Consider the following 27,793-nt stretch of genomic DNA (forward strand, 5'->3'; position numbering starts at 1 on the left):
ACCCACCTCCTTCCCAGCTAACCCTCGGTGAGGTCCACCTTCCTCAGGCTGCTTGAAGGAGCTGCGAGCCCCCAGAGCAGATCCACAAAACAAAAAACAACTATTGGCAAGCACAGAAAGGGAGAAAAACCACAAAATTCAGGGTTGCCTTTGTCTACAAATAACTTCAGCTCCCAGGGGTGGGGAGAGGCCGCGCTCAGCAGTGACGCTGGTCCTCGCCTTGTGCTTAGGAAAGTCCACTGCACCTCTCTTGTGTACCCATTTCCTTGTCTCCAAATCATCACTTTTAAGAAGTTAGGTGTATGTCAGCAGCGTGTGTGCACGCATACACAGCCCACTGTAGGTATGCCCTCAATTCAGGGTGTAACAACATGAGCTCTTTACTTGGGGAGAAGGAAGCATGTGTCGGAAAGGAAGTGTCCCTTCTTGGGTCTTCTCTGCTTAACCAAGTCCTGTGCACACACACAAAAGACAGGTAGGAGTGGTGCCCAAGCACAGCGTGCAAGCACACACACAGACACACGAACTAGATTCTAGGGAAGTGTGAGGGGCGGCTGGACCCCAGGGGCTCTGAAGGCCTCTGGGCCAGGTTGCCTGGATAACTCAGACCGTGGTGACTGAGAGCAGAGGGTTGTAGACCCGCTTGCCATCAGCTGAGCGTGCGCCGTGGGCCAGCATCTCCTGGATGGTGATCCAGTTATCTAGGATCTTCTTGTTTCGCTTCTTCATGGTCTTGCGGTGGCTCAAGGCAATGATGTTGAGCTCAGGCTTGCTGTCGCCATTCTGCTGCTCCCTCAAACACTCCAGCCGGCTCTGCATCATAAACTCACGCCGCTTCCGATGCTCCCGGGCACGGATGAGGTGCTGTTTCCGCTCCTCCTTGCTCCAGTAGCGGCCCATCTTCATCTCGCTCACAGCATCGTCATCAGTGGTCATGCCGCTGCGCTCCTCCCGGATCTTCAAGGCCCGGGCCTTCAGCAGCCGGTCTCGCACAGGCCGCTTGGCCACATAGCGGGTACCATCGCTGCGCACCTTCACCTTCCACTCCATGCGAGGGGCTTCAGCAGCTGCGGCCACCACCCCACCCACCCGAGGACCCGCGGCAAACCCCAAGGAGCCATGGCCTAGCTCTTCTAGGCCACGTGTTGGGGCCAGCTGCATGCAGCTATGGTAGTGCTCACTCTCCTGGCCCTGGCCCCGGTGGCGCCGTGACAGGTAAGGGCTGCCTTCAGGGCCCACGCGCTCCAAGGTCGCCCCAGTCTTGGGACTGCGGCGGACGCGCTCCTCTGCATGCTGTCTCCGGCCACCATTGGCATCCCGGGAGAGGGATCGGAACTTGGCAGGGCTCCCTGGTGGAGGGGCCGCCTTAGGGTGGGTGGTGACAGGGGGGCCGGGTGGAGTCCGGTTCAAGTTGGAGTTGGCAGCTGTGGCTCGCTTCAGAGGGCTCTCGGGCATGGGCTCCACCAACAGCGGCGTGCTGCGACAGCTCTCCCCTGTGTTGTAGGCGCTGGTGCTGTCCTTATCTGACTTCTCCGGCAGCTCTGAGATGTCTGATAGCTCATGCTTCTTGGGCTCACTGGCTGCCAGGTCATACAGGCTCTCTTCCTCCAGTAGCCAGGCCTTCATGCAGCGCTCCCTCAGCTGCTGCATCTTCTGGGCCCGAAGGATGTTGCGGCACTTGAATTCCAGGTGCCTCAGCTCCTCCTCCAGCATCGCCATCTCATGGCCCAGGCTCTCGTTGCGGTTGACATCCAAGGCGCTGTTACCACTGGAGGCCCGGGAGAAGAGAATGCCTAGCTGGTTGCCATTCTCCAGGTGGCACTTGATCTCCAGCAGCTCCCGGTAGCGCTCATACTCCTCATCAGTGAGGCCGGGCACGTCCCCTCCCCCCATCCCCGCCCCCTCGGCCAGCAGTGAGTCCATGCTGAAGTGGAAGTCCCTGCTCTGCAGGGCCTCCCCTTGTAGACCAAACTTGCGTAAGCTTCCAGGGGTGTTGGTCGTGCTTGGGGGCTCATCCCCCAGCAGGTCATGTTCTGAACTTTCTTCATTGCGGGTGCTCTCGTCAGTCCGGCCTACACCGCTGTCCAGATCCTGACTGTTGCTCAGGCCTGGACCCACATCAGCAGCCCTCTTCTCCTCATCTCCAGGCTACAGTAGGAAAGAGCAGTATAGTCAGTTGGGATCCAGCAAAGATGTGACAAACCTCGCAGGGCTTTCAAGGCTAGCTCCTTATCTGGTCTGTTACAAGGCCCTATAGGGCCCCAGCCCATCCCTCGTCCTTTTCTTACTCCCCCACCAGGAGCCCTTCCTCCTTCTGTACCTGTTGCTCAGGGGGTGACTTCAGCTTCCCCTCATTCTCAGAGCCAAAGTCATCTAGGAAGTCATCCCGATCGCTGTCCTTCCACCGCTTCGCTAGCTGCAGAGATGGACTTGTTATATCTTCATCATTTACCATATTACAGACCCTCCCTGCTTCCCCTGCAGGACCCATACTCTCGATGAAAGTCAATCAAACAACCCCAAAAGAGGGACGGTTGTCTCAGTCTCACTCTACTCAGCCACCAGAGACTGGGAGGAGAAGCAGGCTCTGGGAACCCCCTGCTCCTCCACCCCACAACTTCAGGCAATTGTTATATCTATCTGTGCATCTATCACAGATGTGCAACTGCCAAGCAGAGAATGTCATGTTGGGGGCTCCAGGTTGCCCTGTAGGTGGACGTGGACACCCACCTGACTTTCAGGCCGGGCTACAAGTAGGGAGATATTCGTGTTCTCCTCCTGGCTCAGCATGGCTACAGCCTCTTCTCGGTTCTGGACGTCCATGCCATTAATCTGTGACAGGCCAGGGACAATCAACAAGAAGCTAAGGGCCATGGCAGAGCAGGACAGGGCGTTAATGGTATGTGAGAATACATGTGCTGGCAGAACAAGATGGACCAAACACAGAGGGAAAGGAGGTTGGGTGGTACCCATGGATTTCCTGGGTACACAGCAGTCCTTAGGGGCAGTTGAACAGAAGAGACGTGAGGTCCCACCCAGGTTTCAGACAGCGCAGGTGGCCAGCCATCAGGCTAGTGCTCCTTAAAAGAGGGCTGGGACTAGGTGAAGTTTCAAAATGCTCACCTGGATGATGCGGTCTCCCTCACGGATCCGGCCGTCTTTGGCTGCGATGCTGTTGGGGTTTACCTGCAGGACACATGCATCTTGGGGACTTAGCAGCTACTGTGATGGCCTTTGCAGGGAGAAGGGGTAGCCTTGCCTTGATGGCTAAGCAAACTGAAGGCTCTGTCATTCCTGCCTCAACTCCCAGAAGCAGCTTCCAAGCTCCAGGAAGCACAGCAGAGGCCCTTGGGAACTTTGCCTCCCTCCCTTGGGAGAGCTCATGCTAATGAGCCCCTACTTAATATTTCAATGACCTTACCCCCAACTTCAGCATTCCTATGCATCAACATGTATTCCTTGTCATCAAAACCTATGCTATTGGGGCCAGAAGTTTGGCCTGGTGGTAGAGTGTTTGCCTAGCATGCATGAAGACCAGGTTTCAGTCCATCAGTACCACATACATAGAAAAAAACCAGAAGCGGTGCTGTGGCTCAAGTGGTAGCGCTGTAGCCTTAACAAAACCCAAGGACAGTGCTCAGGCCCTGAGTTCAAGCTCCAGAACTGGCAAAAAAAAGACCTATGCTCTTGTATCCTTCTTCATCATAAAAATATCAGCGTCTTGGGTTTAATAGATAGTGCAACGAAGGTGAGCTTTTCCTTTTTTTTTTAGGAGGGACAGTTGTGGGACTTGAATTCAGAACCTGGGTACTTTCCATGGGCTCTCTACTACATTGAACTGTGGCTGCACTTCTGGTTTTCTGGTGGTTAATTGAAGATAAGAATCTTATATACAGAGGGAGCTAGGAGTTTACCTAGTGATAGACGGCTTGCCTAGCATGCACGAAGACCTGGGTTTGATTCCTTGATACCACATACATAGAAAAAGCCATAACTGGTGCTGTGTGGCTCAAGTGGTAGAGCTGTAGTCTTGAGAAAGCCCAAGGACAATGCTTAGGCCCTGAGCTCAAGCCTAGCACTGGCAACATATATATATATATATATATATATATATATATATATATATATACACACACACACACACACACACACACACACACACACACACACACACACACAAAATCTCATGGACTTTCCTGCCTGGGCTGGATTTGAACCATGATCCTCAGATCTCAGCCTCCTGAGTAGCTAGGATTACAAGTATGAGCCACCAGTCTGCAGCTAGAGATGGGCTTCATTAGGAAACAGCTGATGGAAGTCCTGCAGTGGCTGGCTGCAGCATTTGGGAGAGAACAAAGCCTGGGCCTGAATGTGTAGGATACTGCCTACAGAAGCAACAGGCTGCAGGGCTAAGAACTTCACCTTGCAGCCTACTGTGACACATGGAAGGCCCAGGCAGATAATGGCAGCTTTAGGCTGTCTCTGTGCTCAGTGCCCACCTCCATACCTCTCCGACGTAGATGCCCAGGTCTTCCTCATCATCCGTGCGGTAGCATACCATCAGGCCCAGCTTGTCTCGGTGGCTGCTTTTATACAACTCCACCTCCTGCCACATGGGGTATGGGAGGAAGCAGAGGTAGAAAGGCCCAGGCCGCATGAGCAAGGAGGCATGCAGCTTGCAGCAGCCTCAGCCCAGCCTCTCGCCCCCAGCAGCCCCTTCACCTCCCCCTCCAGTCACCGGAACTGAGTGTGCAGCTTCTGGCTCTCAGGGCTTCCTTCTCTTACCATCCCAAATGGCGCAAGCGTTCAGTGTGTCTCGTGCCAAGAAATACCCATGCTGCACACGATGTACACATAGAGGATGCACAGGACAGCCATGCATGGGACAAAGACTCACCAACACAGAACGCACCACACGTCACCCGTACCCTCCCTAACTCAGCCAGGCGCTCACTGGAGGCAGCTGGAGCCAGGCCTGGGCAGGGCTGCAGAAAGCAGGTCTGCACTGGCTCCTCGGGCTGGCTGCAGGCCCTGTCTGGCCTCCAGGCTCACCTCATACTCCAGTTCGTCCATACGGTCTGCCTCCTGTGGGCCGCCCTCCATGAACTCCGCTGGGTCATAATACTCATGGCTGATCGGGGGGCTGACCAGGAGAAGGCGGGGGTCAGGCAGGCTGCTGGCTCCTGTGGCACCCTAGCCCTAGCTCCAGGCTGGCCAGCCCCAGGACACTTGGCATGGAGCCCTGCTCCGGGTGCAACTTCCAGGGTAGGCGGTCAGGTACTTCCTCCTCCTTAGCCTACCCCTTTGCTAAAGGATCAGAGGAACCAGGAAAGTTCCAGATACAGGAGTGTGCACGGGTCCACCTTGAGGACCCAGGCATGCCTCCCTCTCCCCACCTCATCCCCCGAGCTAGGACTTGTCCCCTTCAAAACTCCAGGCACCCCACCTGCCCCCAGCACTTGTCCCACTCATGCACCACCCCCAGGAGTTACCCAAGCACTAGAGGCCTTCTGCAGAACAGACCGGCACCCCTCTGCCTCCAGGGCATGCCTGCCTGGCCCCAAAGCTAAGGGTGGCTGCTCACAGCCCCGCGGTCTCCCTCCCTGCGTCACAATGACTGAGCATTCACATGATCACGGACCACCTGGCCTGGATGACAGGCCCCTCGTCTGAGTGGACCAAAGAAAGAAGCTGAAGAGATGGAGGAAATTCAGAGCAGGTGGAGGAATGGGACAGATAAGAGATGTGAGAAGATTCAAGGAGTAATGCCGTGAGGAGGAGGCAGAGACGATGGGACGTCAGAGGAGGGAAAAAAATGGAGGAACAGCACGGTCGAGGCGTGTTGGCCTGCTGACGCTGCCATGGTCAAGTTTTGGAGGCCAAGAAGCCTGCTCCTGCCCAAGAGGGGCAGGCCAAGTCGGGTCTCCTTGCCATGGCTAGAGCTGCATCAGTGGCGCCTCTGGAGGCAGGGCCTGGGGCCCTCCTGTGGGCAACTCACAGCTCAGAGAGGACGTACGGCTCCAGGACGCCCATGGGTGGGGTGGGCGGGCGCAGCTTGCCCAGCGCCATGATATGCTCGAAGGTGATGTCGGTCTGAGTGCCACTGTCCACCAGCTGAAGGTCATGGCAGGAGCTGTCCCCCCGCAGGCGGGGGCTGCGTCTCAGCACCTGGATCACCAGGGGCTCCTTGGAGGCTCGCAGGGCCTCTAGGGTTTGCTCCTGAGACAGCTTGGAGAGCTCCTTCCCGTTCACCTGTGGCAGAGACATCGCTCTGTGAGAACCCTCAAGGTCCTACTCCTTCCCTCTGTGGACAGGAAGGCCAGCAGGACCCTGAGCTGCTAATCAGCACCCAGGGGATCTGCTCCCCACCTGTGGATGCCAGTCTCTTAGTACCCTCATTCCCCAGCAAACCCCACTTGTCAGCTTCTTCCCCAGAGTGCCATGTGGGGATCACTGGGCCCCACGCAAGGCCAGCTTGATGTGCTATTGGTGCTGGGTGTGGAGACTCTGTTCTTGCCTTTTAACACCTTTCAGTCCTGCCTTTGGCAAAAGCCAGCTACAAGCTGGAAAACCAATGGCTCACACCTGTAATCCTAGCTACTCGGGAGGCTGAGATCTGAGGATCAAGGTTCAAAGCTAGCCCAGGAACTCAAGTCCATGAGAATCTTATCTCTAAAATAAAGCTACTAAAAATGCTGGAAGTGGCACTGTGGGCTCAAATGGCAGAAAGCTTGCCTTGAGCAAAAGAAAAGAAGCTCAGGGACAGTGCCTAGGTCCAGAATTCAAGCCCCAGGACTGGCAGGAAAAAAAAGCCACCTAACACTGTGGTATCCTTCCACTCGGGCCCACTTGTACATCTGGCAGCACTGAGGTGGGAGCCAGCCTCCCGAAGACCTAGGAGAAGAATCCCTTGGGCGTGACTGAAATGACTGAACCATGCTAAGCAGTGCAGCGAGTTGTACATGGTGCTCAACCAATCTGAAGTCATGAGTATGGACCCCATTTACCACCAAGTATCTCTGCAGCAGAGCAGGGGAGGGGGCAGTGCAGAGAAAGCTGCCCCAAGCTTGTTCTGTGTGTCCTCATATGGCCACTGACTTGCTAAGGAGAAAACACTGACACACAGGAAGCCTAGAGCTGTATAAGACATGGCCAAATGGCAAAGAAGTGAATGTCTAAACCCACCATGCTTTCTTGGGTGCTTGCTTTGTGCCAAGTTCCTGGCAAGATCATGGATGTGAACCCTGAGCAACCTTAACACAAGCTGTTATTGTCTCCATTCAGTCAAGTTGTGAGCCAGGAGAGGCTGTACAGTGGCCAGGATGACAAGCAGGCCATGGCAGGTCAGGGTCCACGGAGGAAGCAGCATTGCTACCAGCGTGGGTTGAGCAGATCCACGGGTGGAAAGGACAAAAGCAAGGCAGACTCCACAGAAGGCTGGCTCAAGCCTGGCCAGTCTCTGAAGCGCTGGTCCTGGAGCGTACTGCACCCTTTATGTCCTCCTTCGGTGAGGGATGGAAGCCAAGAAAGGAGAACTCACTTCTTTACTCTGGCATCTCCCAATTCACCTTCTTCTCATCAGGGCACAAGGAAGTGTTGGCTAATCTGGGCCCAGGCCCAGGGTCCAGCAAAAGAATCCCAGGAGAAACTCAAGAAGCAAGATGGAGAAAGTGGCACCTCAGAGTGGAAATTCTAGAAAATACCCAAACACTAAATGAGGGAAAAGAAAAACCAGAAGCCAGGAAAGCCCTCAGGCTTGGGAGTGACATGGGTGTATCCTACAAGAATGAGAATTTCTTGACTGCAAACCGAAGAATCATATAGGATGAGATAAACATGGTGGTGGCTGAAGTCTGTAACCCTAACTATTCCAGAGGATAGCTTGTATGAGTTCAGGCAGAAAAGTCCAAGATTTGGCCTCCAATATAACCAGCAAACAGCAGGACCAGCCTAGTAAGCACAGATATCAAACTCCAGTACCTCCCAAAAACAAAGGGGAGAGGGCTGGGAGTGTGGCCTAGCGGTACAGTGCTTGCCTAACATGCAAAAAGCCCTGGGTTCCATTTCTCAGTACCACATACACAGAAAAAGCCAGAAGTGGCCGGATGTGGTAGCTCACGCCTGAAATCCCAACTACTCAGGAGGCTGAGGTCTGAGGATCAAGGTTCAAAGCCAGCCTGGGCAGTAAAGAACATGAGACTCTTATCGCCAATTAATCACCAGAAAACCGGAATTGGGGGTTTGGCTCAAGGGTAGGGGTAGTCTTAAGCTGAAGAGCTCAGGAACAGCACCCAGGCCCAGAGTTCAAGCCCCATGACTCACCAAAACAAGAAAGAAAGAAAGAAAGAAAGAAAGAAAGAAAGAAAGAAAGAAAGAAAGAAAGAAAGAAAGAAAGAAAGAGAAAAGGAAAAGCCGGAAGTGGTGCTGAGGCTCAAGTGGTAGAGCTCTAGCCTTGAGAAAAGTCCAAGGACAGTGCTCAGGCCCTGAGCTCAAGCCCAGGACTGGCAAAAAAAATGCATAAAGCATCACACTGAGGAAACAGGGGATACAAAGATCAAAATAAAGTCTCACAGTGACTATGACGGAAGTGGTAAAGTACTTTTCTACTAAGTGTAAAGCCCTGAGTTCAAAGCCCCACCACATACAGACACAGTTCCTAGTAATCATAGTCCCCAGAAATAGCACTGGGCCATGCTGGCTAGCTTATGCACACTGTCATGGCTTCTCCCCCCCCCCATTTGCTTCTAAAATAGCTGAATTTGGAGATCTTGACTGCCACCTGGAGTCCGCCATGCAAACACACTCAGCCCAGCAAGTTCCAACTCACAGCCCCCTTCCTTCTGTGTGCACATGGAGGATTTGTCAGCAGCTACAAAGATGTTTGAAAAGATTCATTAGCCAGCTGCTAGTGGCTGAGGCCTGTAATTCTAGCTACTCAAGAGGCTGATATCTGAGGATTGTGGTTCCAAGTTAGCCCTGGTAGGAAAGTCCATGAGACTCTGGTAGTAAAGACTATGAGATGCTAATCTCCAATGAGAAGCCACCAGAAGTAGAGCAGTGGTGGAGCACAAAACCTCAGATCCTGAGTTCAAGCATCAGCACTGACCCAAAAGAAAACAAAAAGGTTCATCAGACCCTTTGAGAAACAGGATCTGAATTTAATTTCAAGAATGTTCAGCAGCATTTTTGCCGGTGTTACAACATGCCTGGTGCACAGGAAGTGCATTCAAAATGCCAGAGCAGGTATCCAAATTGCCATTGTGATTTCTGTTTTAGGTGAAGTTACTAAGACCAAAATTTACAAACTTAAAGAATAGCATTATAGGAAATGTATCCTTTGGGAGCCAATTGTCCCCAAAAGGCTGAAAGTGGAAATGTGGCTCAAGAGGTACAGTGCCAACCTTCAGCACAAAAAGCTAAGGGAGAGTCCAGGCCCGGACTTCAAGCCCTAGTACCAGCACACACACAAAGTAAAAAAAAGAAAAAGAAAAGAAAAACCAGGCAGCAGTGACTCACAGCTATAATCGTAGCATCTGAGGAGGCCCAGATGTGTCATGGTTCAAAGCCAGTCCAGATAAGAAAATCCAAGAGACTCTTATCTCTATCCATAAAAAGCCAGATATGGAGCACAGTGGTTCTAGCGAGCCATGAATAAAAAGCTAAGAGACAGCATCTGGCCCTGAATTCAAGCCCCAGGAGCAGCATACATAAGTAAGCCAATGTCTGGGATCAGAAAGGCCCTCATTTGGGAAGGAAGATAGTGTTGGGAAGAAGAAATAGAGCACAGTCTCCACTCTCCCAGAGAAGGTGGCCTAGGAAGCCACAGCCTGTGGTCTGGCTCTCCTGTCGTCCCCTTGTTTCAGGTCCCATGATTCACTCCCTGAAATGACTATGGGTAGCCACAGTGCACTATGGCCCCGGCCTTCCCTGGCACAATGTCTGAGGCCAAGGAGAGAGGAGGGTCCTGTGTAGGGGAATAAAGCAGACTCCAGCGGACCAGGGAGGGGAAGAACCAGAGCCTGCAGGACCCTTGGTGGTTGTGTCTACAGCGGGGCTGAGCCCATCCTGCGCCCTTTTTTAGCCCATGGCTGGGGGGGCAGCTGTGCCACGTTGTACCCCTTGGTTGCGAGTGAGGTCCCTGCACTGCTGCACCCTCCCATCCATGCTGTGAGCCTCGACTGTCAGGGAGAGCCCGCTGCCAGGGCTGTGGGGGAAGTGACCAGACTGGAAGGTGGACAGGGCAATGTGGAGAAGGGACCAAGTTCGCTGGCCTGGGAATAACTAAAGAGGAGAAGCAGTGGGGGTTGTGCTGGGCATGGGTATTAGAGGATAATCAAGGGAAAGGAGGGCTTACATGTGCAGGGGTTTACCACAGGACCTCAAACTGGTTGCCTCTGCCCACATTTGTAGGGGGTAGGACAAGAGATTCTATCTCCCTATTCATCATCAAAAGTCTGGCTGGAAGTGTAGTTCAAGTGGTAGAGTGCCAGCCATAAGCAAGCAAGCTGTGTGAGGAATCCAAAGGCCCATGACTCAAAGTCTATCTAGTACTGGGAGAAAAAAGTACTGGGGCTGGGAGTGTGGCCTAGTGGTAGAGTGCTTGCCTAGCATGCACAAAGACCCGGATTCAATTCCTTTGTACCACATACACAGAAAAAGCTGGAAGTGATGCTGTGGCTCAATTGGTAGAGCTCTAGCCTTGAGAAAACGCAAGGACAGTGCTCAAGCCCTGAGTTCAACCTCCAGGACTCAAAAAATTGGTTTTGACACCCTTATTTGTTCATTTGAAATAGGGAAGGGCAGGGAGAGAAACAAAATGATTGGGAGGGAAATGGGGACAAAGACATGAGAAGGGGTACCAATATGTGAGAAGTAATGTGCCTACCACCTGACGAATGTAACTGCAGCCCCTCTATACATTACCCCAACAATAAACATTAAAAAAAAAGTATTGACTCCCTCACTTGGGCACTCAAGTTAACCAGGAGAAGCATAAAATTCCTCCATTTTACATTTGTCTCCTTTACTCTGAGTCATTACCTTGTGTTCCAGAAAGACAGGACTGATCTGAAACATCACTATGCAAAGCCCCACAGGACAACTCACCCCCAAATAGCCACGAGGAAGAGGCATGGGAGGTGTCCTCTCAGGGGAGGCGGATGCTGCCCTCAAGTGAGAACAGTGAGAACAGCATCTCCCCAGCCCTTCACAGAATCCCAGAGGAGAAATGGTCCACCAGACCACTCTGCCTGAACCTTTTCCTCCTCACTGCCCATTTCTTCCTGTACTTAAACCTAAACCTCGGAAGGTATGACACTGGTTGAGAAACATGTTCAGAACCTGACTTATGGACTTGTAACATATTTGTAAAAGTAATTAATAATGTAACATATTTGTATAAGTACTTAATAATAATTTTAGGCCGGGAGTTTGGCCTAGTGGTAGAGTGCTTGCCTAGCATACACAAAGAACCGGGTTCGATTCCTCAGTACTATATACATAGAAAAAGCCAGAGTGGTGCTGTGGCTTAAGTCGTAGAGCTCTAGCTTTGAAAAAGCCCAAGGACAGTGCTCAGGCCCTGAGCTCAAGCCCAGGACTGGCAAAAAAAATTAAAAATAACAATTTTAAGCCAGATGGTGGTAGTTTATGCCTATAAGCCAAGCTATTCAGAAGGCTGAGATCTAAGAAACAAGATTCAAATCCACACCAGGCAGTCAACTCCATGAGACTCATCGCCAATTAACTACCAAAATTCAAAAGAGAAGCTGTGACTCAAGAGAAAAAGTGCTAGTCTTGAAAAAAACCAAAGGTCAGGGACGTGTCCAGGCTCTGAGTTCAAGATCCAAGACCATAACAAAAATAATAACAATAATAGCTATTTTAAAAGTGCAAAAACTCCCCTAAATCTCATGTATGTTCCTTTAAAAAAAAACAGGTTGAGATGCTTACTTAGCTTCTTCCTGTGGTGGGACCATGGTGTTAGAAATTTCCTTTCTCTAGAAATGGAAAGACTTGCAAAAAATCATATTAAGTGAAGTAAGCCAGACTCAAAGGAACATAGGCTCAATGGTTTCCCTCATTTGTCATAATCAGTAGAAACCTTGGGCTCTCCTAGCAGAGATTTACAATAGAGCAAAACCTAGGTACATAAGGCCATATAGTATGACACTAAATGAAAGGACCTCTAGGATATGGAAACAAGAGCTTTATCTTGTGTGGATTGTTGTTCTTAATTTACTATGTTATTTCTTTTGTCTTTTGTTGCCCTTTGGTTAATCTCATATTGTTACTGGATATAACTTTGTTACCTGGTATACTATATATAAATTTATTTGTTTATTTGAAATAGGAAAGGGAAGGGGGAGAAACAAGATGATTGGGAAGGGTGGGGAGAGGGAAATGGGGACAAAAACCATGAGAAGGGGTATCAATATGTGAGAAGTAATGCACCTACCACCTGACGAATGTAATTGCAGCCCCTCTATACATTACCCCAACAATAAACATTTTTTTTCCTTTCTCAGTGAAGTATGGGTGGCTTACTCCTGTAATCCTAGCTACTCAGGAAGCTGAGATCTGAGGATCAAGGTTCAAAGCCCAGGCACAAAAGGACCTGAGACTCTTATCTCCAATTAATCTCTAGATAACAGGAAGTGGGGCTTGGCTCAAGGGTAGGGTGGTAGCCTTGAGCTAAAGAGCTCAGGAACAGCACCCAAGCTAAGTTCAAGCCCCATGACCCCCCCCCACACACACAGGAAAGAAATTTCCTTTCTCTGCCAGTCACTGTTACTTGTCTATTTAGAATCTTAGAGCAAGTGATGTGACAAGTGGAATCCTTAGAGGTGAGCATCTAGCCTAGAACTACAACTGTACATTTGACTCAGTCCGTGTTTTAACGAAGGGAAGGAGTCCAGGCATTAATGGCTCATGCCTGTAATCCCAATGACTCAGGAGGCTGAGATCTGAGGATCATGGTTTGAAGTCAGATGGGGCAGGGAAGTCTGAGACTCTTTAACAATTAACTACTAAAAAAGAAGCTATAAGGGACAGTAGTTTGTCCTAGGGGTAGAGTGCTTGCCTAGCATGCACGAAGACCTCGGTTGGATTCCTCGGTACCACGTACATAGAAAAAAGCTGGAAGTGGTGCTGTGGCTCAGGTGGTAGAGCTCTAGCCTTGAGGAAAGCCCAAGGACAGTGGTCAGGCCCTGAGCTCAAGCCCCAGAACTGGCAAAAAAAGAAGCTGTAAGTGGAGCAGTGAGCTCAAGTGGTTGATTGCTACACTTGAGCAAAAGAAGCTTAGGAACAGTGAGTGCCCAGGCTCTGAGTTCAAGCCACAGAACTGGCACAAGTTAATTAATTAATAATAAAGGAAGCAAGAGACAGATAGGGCTAGAAAATGAGCCAAAAAAAAACCATATAAAAAGATGTTCAAAATCATTAATCACTCGGAAAAGCAAAAGGCAAATTGAAACCATAATGAGAACATATAGGAAAGTAACAAGTATTGAAGAGGATGTGGGGACCCCTGAACCCTCACATTGCTGATGGGAAAGAAAAATAGTGTCACCACTGTGGAAAACAGTATGAAGTTCCTCAAAAGATAAATCATAAAACCAGGCAGGCGCTGGTGGAGGTTGAGATCTGAGGATCATGGTTCAAGGCCAGCCAGGGCAGGAAAGTGTATGAGACTCCAATAAACTATTCAGAAAAAGAAGTAGAGATAGGGCTCAAAGAGGTAGAACACTAGCCTTGAGCATAAACACTCAAGGACATTGTCCAGACCCTGACTTCAAGCCCAGGAATGGCATGCATGCGCGCACGCACACACACACAATGATTAAACATAGAATTTCGAACCCAGCAATGCACAAATATTCACACTGGCACCATTGAATATATCCAAGGGTTAGAAAGTATTCACCAACCGATGAATGGATCGGTACAGTGGGGTACACATGCAGAATACTATTCAACTACAGAAAGGCATGGATTATGAATGAATAAAACATGTTACAACATGGATAGACCTTGAAAATGCTCTAAAGTAAATAAAACAAACACAAAGGCCATAAATGCTATGACTTTTTTGGCAGCACACACGGCCTCATGTTTGTTAGGCAGTCTACTGTTGAACCACATCTTTAGCCCTTTTTGCCCTGGTTATTTTTTTTTACATAGGACCTCATCTCCTTCACAGGCAAATACATGGACTTCAATGCTCCTATTCTTATTTCCTACTGTAGCTGGAATTATTAGGCACACACTGCTACACCCAGCTCCTTCTGCTGAATTGGATTTACATAATAGGCAAATACACAGGGACAGAAAAGAGTAATGGTTGTCAGAAATTAGTTGGAGGATAGTGGAGAGTAAGGTCTAGATTTCCTTTTGAAAGATGAACCTGTTCTGGTTAGTTGTATAATGCTGTATAAAATGCGTAATGAATGGACAAAATGCCATTATGGACAAAATGCCATCGATAACGTTTCTTTTTTTTTTTGCCAGTCCTGGGCTTGAGCTCAGGGCTTAAGCACTGTTCTTGGGCTTTTGTCAAGGCTAGCACTCTGCCACTTGAGCCACAGCACCACTTCCAGCCTTTTTCTATGTATGTGGTACCGAGGAATTGAACCTGGGTCTTCGTGCATGCTAGACACTCTACCACTAGGCCAAACTCCCGGCCCCAACCCATCAACAAATTTTGTTGCACATATAACCCCTGTGCTTCATTCAATGGTAGCACTCTAGCACTTTAAGCTACAGCTCTACTTCAGGTTCATTTCTTTTGATAATTAATTGGAGATAAGAATCTCCTGGTGGCTCACACCTGTAATCCTAGCTAGTCAGAAGGCTGAGATCTGAGGATCAATGTTCAAGGCAGTCTGGGCACTAAAGCCCTAAAGCTGTGAGACTCTTATCTGCAATTAATCACCAGAAAACTGGAATTTGCTGCTGTGGATCAAGGAGTAGGTGCTAGGTTGAGATGAAGAGCTCAGAGACAGCGAGTGCCCAGGCCCAGAGTTCAAGTCTCACAAGCAACAAAAAATAAGTAAGTCAGGGTGACTCACACCTGTAATCCTAGCTCCTCAGAAGGCCGAGATCTAAGGATGGTGGTTCAAAGCCAGCCCAGGTAATACAAAGAGACTTATCTCCAATTAATCAGTGGAAAATGGGAAGTAGGACTGTGGCTCAAGGGGTAGGGTGCTAGCTTTGAGCTGAAGAGATCAGGGAAAACACCCAAGCCCAGAGTTCAAGCAACTTGACACCTAAATAAATAAATACATAAGTAAGTGCAGGCCATGTCCAAACAGGAAGAGTCAACGACGGGGGAGGCTTGAGTTGGGGCACAAATGGTGAAAGTGGATATCTTTCATTCAGTGCAAATGTTAACCTCCAGCTTGAAGTTCTTTTTTAAATTTTTATTTTTTGCCAGGTAAGGCAAACTCACGCCTGAAATCCTAGATACCTCAGGAGGCTGAGATCTGAGGATCAAGGTTCAAAGCCAGACTGGGCACAAAAGGACCTGAGACTCTTATCTCCAATTAACCTCTAGAAAATGGGAAGTGGGGCTTGGCTCAAGACTAGGGCAGTACCCTTGTGCTGAAGAGCTCAGGGACAACACCCGGGAGTTCAAGCCACATGACCCACAAAATTAAATATATATATATATTTATATATATTTATGTGGTATCAGGAATGAAACACAGGGCCTTGTGTATGTTAGACAAGCATTCTACTTCTTAAGCCACATTCCCAATTCCAGCTTGAAGTTCTTGAGATCTGAAAGTTTTTCCAGTGTGCCACTTTACCTGTATTTAACCGAAACCAAAACCATCTAATCTGGTGTCCTGTGACCACTGCTGTTCAGCTGAAGTAATAATTGTTTTTGATTTGAAATCATTAGCTTACCTATAAAACTGAGTGTAGACACAAAAAGAGATTTGCAGCGGACTTTGGAACCACCTGACATGGACTGGCTAGGGGTAAACCTTAAAGTCAAGGATGAGAAGGTGATCAGTGGCTCCCAGTGGGGGTGGCAGAGCTGCAGTATGGAAAGGGAACGTGTGGATCTATTGCAGGGGACAGGGAGGAAAGCCTGTCTGAGATGGTGATGAAAAAGAGGGGGCTTGGTGGAGTGGGGGTGTCAGCCAGACTAGACACAGCCTTCAGAAGCTTTGGTTTAAATATGGGTTGGGGCTGTTGGAGGTGGGGCCATTGCACAGACACGCGGGCAGGAGCTGAGTGCTGATGAGAATCAGAGGGGAAAAAAAATTCTGAGACCGAAGAATGCCAGACAAAGTGTAGGCACCTTCAGTAGTTGAGGGGACATGAGGGAGAGGGAGGTGGGCAACAGGCAGCAGCTTGGATCACGGGTGCAAGACAGGCCCGGTAGGCCTTTGGGGTCTGGGAACAGACAGGTCCCAGCAGAGGCACCCCTGGGCTGGAGGAGCTGGCGCTTCTCTGTGGGGCTGAAGGCGGTGCACAGGCATGGAAGCCCCGCCTTCTGAGCCTGAAGCCTCAGACAAAGAGCACACAGAGGCGGAGGCAGCCGCAGCCACAGCCACAGCAGCTGGAGGATACACGCAGGGTGGGTGCAAACTCGACCCACCACAGAGCTGCTGCCAGGCAGGTGTAACTAGCGTGTGGACGAGTCCCAGGTGAACTGCACGCCTGTGGAGATGAGCATGGGGGGGGGCCTGGGCGCCCCTACACACCTCCCCTGTCTGCAAATGTGAGCTGGTGGGAGGAGGAGCCCTACTGGAGGCCCGAGACCTCCTGGGTCCCCTTCATTTCCATTGGTAATAGGTGGTGGGTCTCACTGTTAGTTAGCACACGCCCCCTCCTGCCACCCTGCAGATTAGGGCACTGAGGCTGGAAAAAAGGAAGCCCGAAGTTATCCTTTAGTTCCCACCAACCTGCTGGTTGAGAATTTTGCTGTCAGCAGTGTCCAGAGGACATCTTGGAAGCAGCTGCTCCCAGACAGGTGTGACTGAGATGTGGAAGTGGACAGAAAATCAAAGACGAGAGGTGTGGAAAACCGCAGCCTGAGCCATCTGGTGGCTCTCAGTTCTCTCGTCTTTTCAATGGCCCCAAGTCCTCAATTATGTTTTTCCCAGTTGGGATTTTGGAAATTGCTAACCTCCAGGAAGATTGAAAGCAAGCAGCCATTACTTCCCATCTTGAAAGCACAACACCCTACCATGAAATTTACTGTACACACAATCTGATCTTGCCAATTGTACCGCTAATGCCTTTATAACTTCTTTTCATCTAAGATTCAATCAAGTAGTATGCCCATTTTACCTCATCATGTCTCAGTATGAGTCTTCTTTAATTTAAAAACAATCTATTACTTTTTTTCCTACTTCCATGACATTGACCACTTCACAGAGTCTCTGTATAATACCCCAGATTATTCATTTGCAATTCATTCCTGGTAATGAGATTCACATTAATTAAGAAGGTTTGGCAGTAAGAAGATGTCCTAGTGGTAGAGTGCTGCCTAGCATGCATGAAGTCCTGGGTTCGATTTCTTGGTACCACATAGAATGAGAAACACGGAAGTGATGCTGTGGCTCGATGTGCTAGCCTTTAGAAAGCACAAGAAAACGGCCCAGGCCCTGAGTTCAAGCCCTAAGTCTGGCAAAAAAAATATTTTTTAAAGTTCTGTTGGGAGCCAGTGGTTCATACCTGTAATCGTAGCTACTCAACAGGCTGAGATCTGAAGACAGAAGTTTGAAGTCAGCTGAGGTATGAAAGTCCATGAGACTCTTATCTCCAGTTAACTACCACAAAGCTGAAAAGAGCTTTGACTCAAGTGTAGATGATGATCTGACACTGCCCAAGCCAGGGACCACCACACACAAGAACACCAGCCAGCTGATCCTGTACCATCCCTCCCCCTGCCCCATTTCCTCCCACTGCTGCTCACATAGGCAGCAGGGCTACTGATCTTTCCCTATAAGGTGAACTTTGTCTATTTCTTTCTCCTTCCTTTGTGTGTGTGTGTGGTGTGTGTGTGTGACAGTCATGGGTCTTGCACTTTGGGCGCTCTCCCTGAGCTCTTCACCTCAATGCTACCGCCCCACCCCTGGGCCCGGGCATTGTCCCCGAACTCTTCACCTTAAGGCTACAGCCCTACCCATTGAGCCACAGAGCCACTTTCGGTTTTCTAGTGGTTAATTGCAGACAAGAGCCTCATAGTCTTTAGTGCCCGGGCTGGCTTTGAACCCAGATCCTCAGATCTCAGCCTCCTGAGTAGCTAGGATTATAGGTGTGAGCCACTGCCCCCAGCTTCCTTTTTTCTTTTTGAGACAAGTTCTCACTGTACAGCCCAGACTGGCCTCAAACTCATACTCCCTTACCTCTGCCTTCCAAGTGGTGGGATTACAGATGTGTACCACCTATCACCCAGGCAGCATAAAGTGTCATTTCTTTTCCTTGCTCCTTAGTCATTAAGGCTAATGTTTTGGGACCTTGTAAACAACCTGTTCTTCCCACAATCTTTCACATCTGAGTCATTTATTCCACTGGAGGCTGTAAAATGCCTTAAGTTCTAAGAATTCCTAAGGATGGCAGCTGCATATACCATCTAGAGGTGAGGCCCTGCCAAAGGTGACAAGTCATACCTCCCCTCTTTCCCCTCTAACTCTGCACCTAGCTTTGCTGCTCAGGGCTGGAGGACAGAGCACAATGGCAGCTAGGAAACTGCATCAACAAAGCCTTTTTAGTAGCTGGGAGGACGTAGCAAGGGCTGCTTATATGTTGGTAAGGGTGTGGTTGGGGGAAAAACAAGGCTAGCTGCACATGGCATAGAATAGATCATGTCCCTCGGATCTCTACTTGGGGAATTTCCTTTAGCACTCTATAGGTCTGCAATAAAGCCTTGCTGCTTACTGGGAGTGGCAATTACTTCCCTAGTAATGGGCATCGCTTAGGGCTTCTTGCGATTTAGCACAAGTCCTATCTGAGGCCCTTAGGCCGACAGCATCCATATACTCCGAGTTGATAAGAAATATAGACTCCTAGGCCCCACTCAGGACAATGAGAATGTGCATTTTAAGCAGAGCCAGGGCAAGGCAGATAGTGGAGGGTACAGTGAGGACCCTCAGGAGACTACTCCTCAGCTTGATCGAAAACAGGCTAGAATTCGGGCGTGGTGACTCACATCTGTAATCCCAGCTACTCAGAAGGCTGAGATCTGAGGATGACAGTTCAAAGCCAGCCAGAGCACAAAAGCACCTGAGACTCTTATCTCCAATTAACCTCTGCAACATGAGAAATGGCGCTTGGCTCAAGGGTAGGTTGGTAGCCTTGAGCTGAAGAGCTCAGGGACAAAAGCCCCATCACACACACACACACACACCACACACACACACACACACACACACACACACACACACACACACACACACACACACACAAAGAAAACACGCAGGCTAGATCCAGTGCCAGTAGCTTACGTCTACCTATAATACTAGGTACCGGGAAGCTGAGGTTTAAGGATCACAGTTTGAAACCAGGCCAGGCAGGAAAGTCTGAAAGTCTTATCTCCAATAACCAACAAAATGTCAGAAATAGAGCTGTGATTCAAGTGGTAGAGTTCTATCCTTGAGCTGGCCTAGGCCCAGAGTTCAAGCCCCAATCACAGAAAAACAAAACAAAACAATACCAAAAACGGGCTAGTACTCCATCTCTTCTCTCCCTACCAACCTCAAAACCAGAAGGGGTGCAAGCTGGCCCACGCTCCCTGAAATGTCTCTAGAGGAAAGTTGGCTATTCTCTGCAGTCCTGCCTCAAAAGCACATAGAAAGTGAGCTGTGAGTGGCTTATTCCTATAATCATAGCTACTCTGGAAGGTGAGATTTGAGGATAGACACCTTGGGCTAGGAATCATATCTCTAATGAACAAGCAAATCTTGTCTCCACTGACCCTACAATGAAGTGGGGGTGTGGCTCAAGTGGTATAGCGTAGGTAAGCAGAAGCTTGAGGTCCTAAGTTCAAGCTTGAGTAGAGGCACACACACACACACACACACACACACACACACACACACACACACACACACATGCACACACACACAAAGTAGTAATGAGGAGGAACAAATTCTCCATACAGTACACAGGAAAATGCCAACCAATTCCAAGCACTGTCATCAAGATCAGGTGTTTTTCTTTCCACCCACATGAACCAGTACTGAGAACATTGTCACACTTGCTCCCTCTACCTCAGGTCAGGAACTGAAGGCACCACTCAGGTCACGACTGGAGAAAGTTCAAGCTATAATTCAAGCACACAGACAAATACTACATATATTTTAGTAGCAAAGGTAAACCTGATCTCAGAACAAGGAAAGAGGGGGAAAAAGAATGAGATTGCTCCAAGAAAGCCAAAAAACCGGCAAAATGCTGTTAAAGGGAAAGCTATCTTGGAACCTGAGACTTCACCATCTGTCCTGTACAAAATGGTCAAATGTGCCTTTATTGTTGTACCAGCCCCTGTTCTAAATCAGCATACATGCCATATTTTCTCATAACTTGGGGGCCTTTTTATGGGTTGTTTTTTTTTCTCCCTTTTCTATCACATTCAAAAAAGTCTCAGAATAAGCTGGAGGCTCTGGTGGCTACTCAGGAGGCTGAGATCTGAAGATCCCCTTTCAGAGGAGCCAGCTCAGGCAGGAAAGTCTGTAACCCTCATCTCCAATTGACCACCAAAAAGCCAGAAACAGAGCTGTGTGGCTCAAGTGGTAAAGCCCTGGCCTCAAGCACAAAAGTTCAGGGACAAGCACCCAGGCCCTGAGTTCAAGCCCCAGGATCAACACCGAATAAAAAGGGGGAAAAAGCACCTCAGAATAATATTGGACATTATTCTGCTACTGTGTCCATAGGTTATTTCCATCCCTTAATGACCAACTGAATGGACTGGTGGCAGTCGTAATGCCCTCAACCCAATAGGATACGAGGGCATCCTAATGCAAGCACCAGTGAACATTGCTGTGCATTCAAATTCTGCTTTCATTATCTCTACCACCTTACGCAAGCGCTTCTTCTAACAAGTCACTGAGCCATTCTTTGGCTAACACCTCATCTAATGCTCTGGGGAGAGAGCAAAGCCAATTTTTTTCCCAGTCCTGGGCTTGGGCTCAGGGCCTGAGCACTGTCCTTGGATTTTCTCAAGGCTACAGCTCTACCACTTGAGCCTTAGCACCACTTCCGGCTTTTTTCTATGTATGTGGTACCGAGGAATCGAACCTGGGTCTTCGTGCATGCTAGGCAAGCACTCTACCACAAGGCCAAACTCCCGGCCCCAGAGTGAAATTTTGTCCCAAGCTACTTCAACCCTTACCACCTAGCAGGGCATCACTGGCTCATATCTGTAATTGTAGCTTCTCAGGAGGCTGAGGTCTGAAGATCAGGATTCAAAACCAGTCCAGGCAGGTAAATTAGTGAGACTCTTAACTCCAATTTGCCATCAGGAAACTGGAAGTGGCACTGTGGCTCAAAGTGGTAGAGCACTATCCCTGAGCAGAAAAGCTAAGGACAACGCTGCTTATGGCCTGAATTCAAACCCCACAACCAGCAAAAATAAAATGCTAAGGGATAGAACCCAGGCCCTGATCTAAAGCCCCAGCACTGCCCCTTTCCCTGTCCAAAAGCATGAGTGGAGTGCAGTGGTGAACAGTTTTGTTCATCAGGGATGGTGTACTACCATTCATTGAATAAGAAAGAATACCAAGTTTAGAAAGATCAGAATAATGGGACGGAGATAGAGAGACAGAGACATAATAGGGTCCATAGAGTGTAGGACATGACTGAAGTGGTGGAGGGGAAGGATAGAGGTGGCAAGCAGGGTCACGAGGAAAGGCTCTGGTTAGCTTGTAGTTTGGGGTGAGGTGCACAGTTTGCTATCTATCTTTGATAATTGGGCTACTTCTTTCTCCTAGGTCAACACACATTCACACCCCATTTTCAATGGGGCTTTGTTATTTCCCAAGCTTTCCTCTCCTTGCCTCCATACCCGACTTACTACATCCAGTATATTGGGAGGACACCACTGGAATAATAGAAATGGGCATGAGTTCTGACATGCCACATTAACGGCCTGTCACAAACATTATCCATAAAATAAAGGACCAACACCACGAAGTCATCAATAGCCACAGAGAAAGCTCTTGACAAAATCCAACAATGCCTCAAGTGTTTTATCATTCAACAAATGAGGAATAGAGAGCTTCCTCAACCTAGTAAAAAGGCATCTATGAAAAACCCACAACTGCTGTGGCTCAAAGGGGTAGAGCACTAGCCTTGATCTGAGGAGCTCAGGGACAGCGCCCAAGCCCAGAATTCAAACCCCACGACCAACGAAAAAGAAAAACCCACAATGAAAGCAGACACGATGCCACCCTCCTGCAGTCTCAGAAGGGAGATTTCAAATTCAAGACTACCTGGGCAGCTGGGCACCAGGGGCTAATGCTACTTAGGAGCCTGAGATCTGACTTCCAAGGTTCGAAGCCAGCCCGGGCAGAAAAGTCTGTTGGACTCTTATCCCCAATTACCATCAAAAATCAGGAAGTGGAGCTGTGGCTCAAGTGGTAGAGCACTAGCTTTGAGCACCAACAGGCTCAGGGAGAGCACCAAGGCCCTGAATTCAAGCCCCAGGACTGATTCTCTCTCTCTGTCTCTGTCTCTGTCTCTGTCTCTCTATCTCTCTCTGTCTCTCTCTCTCTCTCTCTCTCTGTCTCTCTCTCTCTGTCTCTCTCTCTCTGTCTCTCTCTCTGTCTCTCTCTCTCTCTCTCTCTCTCTCTCTCTCTCTCTCTCTCTCTCTCTGTCTCTCTCTCTCTCTCTCTGTCTCTCTCTTTCTTTCTCTCTCTCTCTCTCTCACGCACACACACACCAGCCTGGTCTACATAGGAAAAAAGCCCACATCGTGCCTAAGTTACAAATGGAAGACAAGAAACTTTCTTTTCCTTGTGCAACCAGTAACAAGGCAAGGATAACTGCTCTGACCACTTCTGCTCATCTGCTCAACACTGTACTGGAGATAGACTCAGAGGGGAAAGGAAGAGAGGAGAGAGGGAAGAGGAATAGAGGGGGGAAATGGATGCATCTACAGTGGAAACAAGTAAAATTTTTAATTGTTTTGCCATTACTAGGGTTTGAACTCAGGGCCTGGCACTGTCCCTGCACCTCTCTGTGCTCAAAGCTAGTGCTCTATGACTTGAGCCATAGTGCCATTTCTGTTTTGGTTTTTTTTTCTATTTATGTGATACTGAGGAGTGCAACCCAGGGCTTCATGCATGCTATGCAAGCACTGTAACACTAAGCCACATTCCCAGCTCTACTAAAATCTACTAGAACTAAACCAGAAAGTGGTGGCTCATTCCTGCGATCCTACCTACTCAGGAGGCTGAAATCTAAGGACCATGGTTTAAAGCTAGCACAGACTGGCTTCAAAAAGACTGTGAGACTCTTATTACCAATTAATGAGCAAAAAGCTGACAGTAGATAAGTGGTTCAAATAGTAGAGTGCTAGGCTTAAGCAAAAAAGCTGAGGGACACAGCCCGGGTCCTGAATTCAAACCCCAGGATAGGCACAAAAACAAAACCAAAACTACTAGAATTAGTAAACAAATTGAATGACATTGAATGGTTGAATGAGATTACAGGATCAAAGCCAGATGCAGTGGCTCACACCTGTAATCCTAGCTACTCAGGAGGCTGAGATCTAAGCATCTTGGTTCAAAGCCAGCCCCAGCACTAAAGACTGTAGAGTTTTATGTCCAATAAACTACTAGAAAATGGGAAGTGGGCGTGGCTCAGGGGGTAAGGCGGTAGCCTTGAGCTGAAGAGCTCAGGGACAACACCCAGGCCGAGTCCAAGCCCCAAGGCCAACAAAACAAAAGAAAACAAAAAACAGGATACACATACACACACACACACACACGTACACAATCGTGTCTAGAAGCTGGGAATCTAGCCCCATGTTGGAGCACTTGCCTGGTAAGTGCAAGGTCCTGGGTACCATCCCCCCAGCACCCCTCCCACCCCCACCCCCAACCCCTGCCCTGCCACCCAATATATTTCTTTTGTGGTTAATTGAAGGGTCTCACATGATTTTTCTGCCTGGGTTGGCCTAAAAAAATCCTCAAATCTCACTTTTCTGAGTAGCTAAGATTATACACATGACACGTGACACTACAGGTATTCAGCCTCTAAATGTATTTCTTACAATACCAATGAGAAAGCCTAAAATGAAGTTATTACAATATACTAAGACTTGATAAAGAATAAAACATTTGAATAAAGTCACCACAAAGAAGTGCAATATATAGGCAGAAGAGTTGTGGAGTAAAGCCCTGAGTTCAAACCCCAGTACTGCCTAAAATGAGAAGGCAATATACCACTGAAAGATATTAAAGACTCAAGTAAATGGAGTAATAGCCTTCTGATACACAACTTCAATACAATGCCTGTGAAAGCTCCAGCTCACGTTTCAGATATTTAATTCTTCCCCAAAATTCACACGGAAACAATCTTAAAGGATACATAAAGTTAAAAGAGTCATATTTCCTAATTTCAAAAAGTTTGTACAAGGCTCCAATAATCAGAGAAATGTGATGATACTCCCCAAGCAGACATGTAAATGGCTAATAAGCACAAGAAAACATGCCCAAGATCCAAATGAAAACCACATGAGATCTGGGAATGAGGCTATTGTCAGAGGTAGTGGTTTTATTCCCAGCACTATCCAAAACAAACAAAAAGCCACACTAAGTAACATGGCAATTCACACCCAGTAGCACAGCACTGAGATAACCAGAAAACAGATGTTTATAGGCTCATTGGAAAATTATATGTTGCTAGTACGACTGTAAATGGTACAGGTGCTCACATCTATAATCCTAGATATTCAGGAGGTTGAGATGTAAGGATTCCCCACGAGAATGTTATGTCCAATTAACCACAAAAAGTTATCAGTGGAGCTGTGGCTCAAATGGTAGAGTGCTAACCTTGAATATAAAAGCTCATGGACAGCGCCCAGGCGCAGAACAAGAAAGAAAGGAATGAAAAGGAAGGTTGGTTGGTTGCATGTCTTCATTTTCCTGAAAGCCAACTTCATGGGCTTAAATGCGGTGCCTGTGGAGTCCATTACTCCAACAGGTGCCCAGGCCATACATAGGTGATGTCCCTTTGGGAGACGTGGGGGAGCAAATGTGTTCAAGGGTTCTGGGAGGTAGGAAGTGGGACTAACGCTCCTGTCTGTTGTAGTAGAAGCAGCTTCTGGCCTGCTGGACTGTGCCAGGGTGTCCTTCTCCAAAGGCGCAACCAATAGAGTCGCTAATCATTCTCCTTGCTTTCTCTGAATTGTTTTTATTCATTTTTGTTTTCTTCCACTTAATTTTAAAAGACAGCTTCACATTTGCAACCATCCCATCTATACCCATGCCCAGGAGAGAAATGGAGAAAGTAAAGGACAGTGTGTGGAGGATGGCAGCAGAGGGTCAGCTCCTGCCATGAATGAGAAAGAGGAAGTGAATCTGGGAGGCTCCAGCTTCAGCCCTCATGCTCATTAGAGCCTCCTGAAAGCAGTCCTGGTGGACTTTCACAAGGGTCACCCCATAGTCAAGGCAGCAAGGGGGAGCTGCCTGCTCTTTGATGGGGTGATTCCAGAAAAAGGAAGCAATGAGGATAGGATCTGGAGTCAAGCCAGTCTTCCTTCCACTAGATTCAGAAATCCAACAGACTTCACAACATGCTCTCCTGGACCAAGAAGAACAGCAAGGGCCAGCAAATGTCATCAAAGAGCGGGAACAGAGAGAATCTGCAGCAGCGGAGACCAGTATGGAAAAGGGAAAAGGTAGAAGCTGGCAGTCTGAGAAGTGAGGGCATGGGCATTTCTAGGGGAGGCCCAAAGCGAGGGGGATAGAAATGCCACAAAGTTGGAACAAAACTTGTATGCCACCCCCTGCCACCTTGCACCTTCAGCAGTTCATGGATGGCCAGGGCAACATTGGTCACAGCACAAATTCTGTTTTCTTCAAGGCCACCTCAATATCCCCATCCTGTGGTTCATGGCCGTTTGCCGTTTGGCTGTGCCTGCCTCTTCTGTGTGCTGCCTCCCAGCTCCCAGCCTAGGAGCTTGTCAGTTAACAGCAGCCTAACATGCACTTGCTGGGCTCAGGCTAGAGGTACTAAACTCATACCTGTCTGCACCTGCATGTGCTTCTGGGTTCCCGACTGCCCCTGACCTTGACCTTTCTGTACTTGGTCCTAGTGCATCTGAGGCCACATCATTTGAGAGACATTTGTGTTAAAAGCTTGCAATTTGTACACATAAAGTACACACACACGGGGCATGGGAACCTCCGTGCACACACAGACGGGGCACAGGCATGCACTCACGTAGTGACGCCACGCACAGGCAAGGAAAGCGCACTTGGAGCTGAGGGGCCAGGCTCAAGGTGCTAGCATGTGGTCATGTGTTTCGTGTTGCGTCCAAGTCCCCCAACGCCTAGTAAGCCACAGAGTACTGTGTCAACAGGAGCACGTGGGTGGGGCATGTCGGACCGGAAAGATGCCCACTCACTGCAAGGCCCAGGACCCTACAGGTCATGCGGGCCAAACCCATAGTGGGTGCAGGCATGTGCAGACTGCCCTAGATAGGACGTTGAGTGCAGGTTGGGGTTTCTGGGGCAGTCGCCTGCCGGGCCCAGGATTTGCCCACTGTCCGTAGTTGGGGTGCCCAGTGGCTTTCTTGGTTCTGGGTCTAGCTGGGATAGTGAATGCCCGGAGTTGAGCCAGCTGCTATGCAACCACTATGGGGCCCGACCTCATTGCATGTCTCTGTCCCGGGACAGAAGCACGTCTTCACTGGGCCAATCCCAACTTCCTGTCGTGGCCTGATCTACATACAGGGTTGGAATCCTCGTCGTGTGGACGCCCAAATCATGATCCCCACCGCCTCCAGCCCCCACCCAGTTCTCCTTAACCGTGGGGTTCCCACGGAGCGCCAACACCCAGCAACCAGAGCATCTGGACAATCCTGTCCCTCGCTTCCTACCTTTTCCACTTCAAGCCCCTTTGCCGTCCCACACCTGCCTCTCCCACTCCACCTGGCCCTCCCCACGCGATCGGCTCCTTCTCGTGGCACGGCTGGGCCCATAGTCCTTGCAGCCCGGCTGCCCTACCTGAAGCATCACTTTGTACTGCTCCTCCGGTTTCTGGACCACGCACATATTACATCCCATGGTGCTGGCCGGCAAGGAAAAGAGGGCGGGAAAGGGAAGACGTCTTTCACAGGCTGGTGCACGGGACCTCGGGTCCCGGGCTGGGGCCGGGGGCCATTTCCTAGCGCAGTGAGAGAGCCCCCTAGCAGAGAAGGGGGGCACGCCCCCGAACTGGGGGCAGCTCCACGCCCCTCAGCTTAACTCTTCCTTGGCCAAGGCCAGCCGCAGGCATGCTCCCTTGCACCCGGCCACGAAAAAAAGGGCAGCGGGGGATGGGTGGCGCGCGGGGCGTTGCCTGGCTACGCCCCCCCCCCAGTAGGCTCGGGGGCGCGCCTGGCCGCGAGAGCCGTCAAGGGCCGAGGGCCGCGCGCCTCTCCGCCCGCGGGGCCCGCCGCTGTCGCTGCCGCTGCCGCCTCCGGCTCCCACCCATGGCCATCAGCCCTGGGAGCCCAGCCTTCGCGCTTCGCGCCGAGGCTTGGCCCGGCCCGGCCCGCCGACCTGGGGGGCGGCGGCGAACGGGAGCCCCCGCTCGCGGCCCGGCCCGCACCCGAGGTCCCGCCTCTCCGGAT

General features: G+C 49.6%; 1 protein-coding gene across 2 annotated transcripts; it reads right to left on the reverse strand.

Moving 5' to 3' along the window:
* On the reverse strand, window positions 1-27,779 carry Pdzd4 (PDZ domain containing 4). 2 transcript variants are annotated; one of them, XM_090326764.1, is made up of 8 exons: window positions 27,186-27,779; window positions 5,999-6,252; window positions 5,053-5,143; window positions 4,508-4,606; window positions 3,124-3,186; window positions 2,731-2,832; window positions 2,321-2,416; window positions 1-2,148 (listed from the first exon to the last, which is right to left on the reverse strand). In XM_090326764.1, exons 1-8 carry the CDS (start codon window positions 27,243-27,245, stop codon window positions 604-606), a joined length of 2,310 nt encoding a protein of 769 aa, XP_090182890.1. In that variant the 5' UTR covers window positions 27,246-27,779; the 3' UTR covers window positions 1-603. The 2 variants fall into 2 exon arrangements, with proteins under 2 accessions (XP_090182890.1, XP_090182891.1); XM_090326765.1 differs by lacking the exons at window positions 5,053-5,143; window positions 5,999-6,252.
* Window positions 27,780-27,793: the final 14 nt, after the last annotated feature.

Source organism: Megascapheus bottae, chromosome X (assembly GCF_031878675.1).
Source record: "Megascapheus bottae isolate mThoBot1 chromosome X, mThoBot2.hap1, whole genome shotgun sequence".
In the NCBI taxonomy this organism is placed as follows: Eukaryota; Metazoa; Chordata; class Mammalia; order Rodentia; family Geomyidae; genus Megascapheus; species Megascapheus bottae.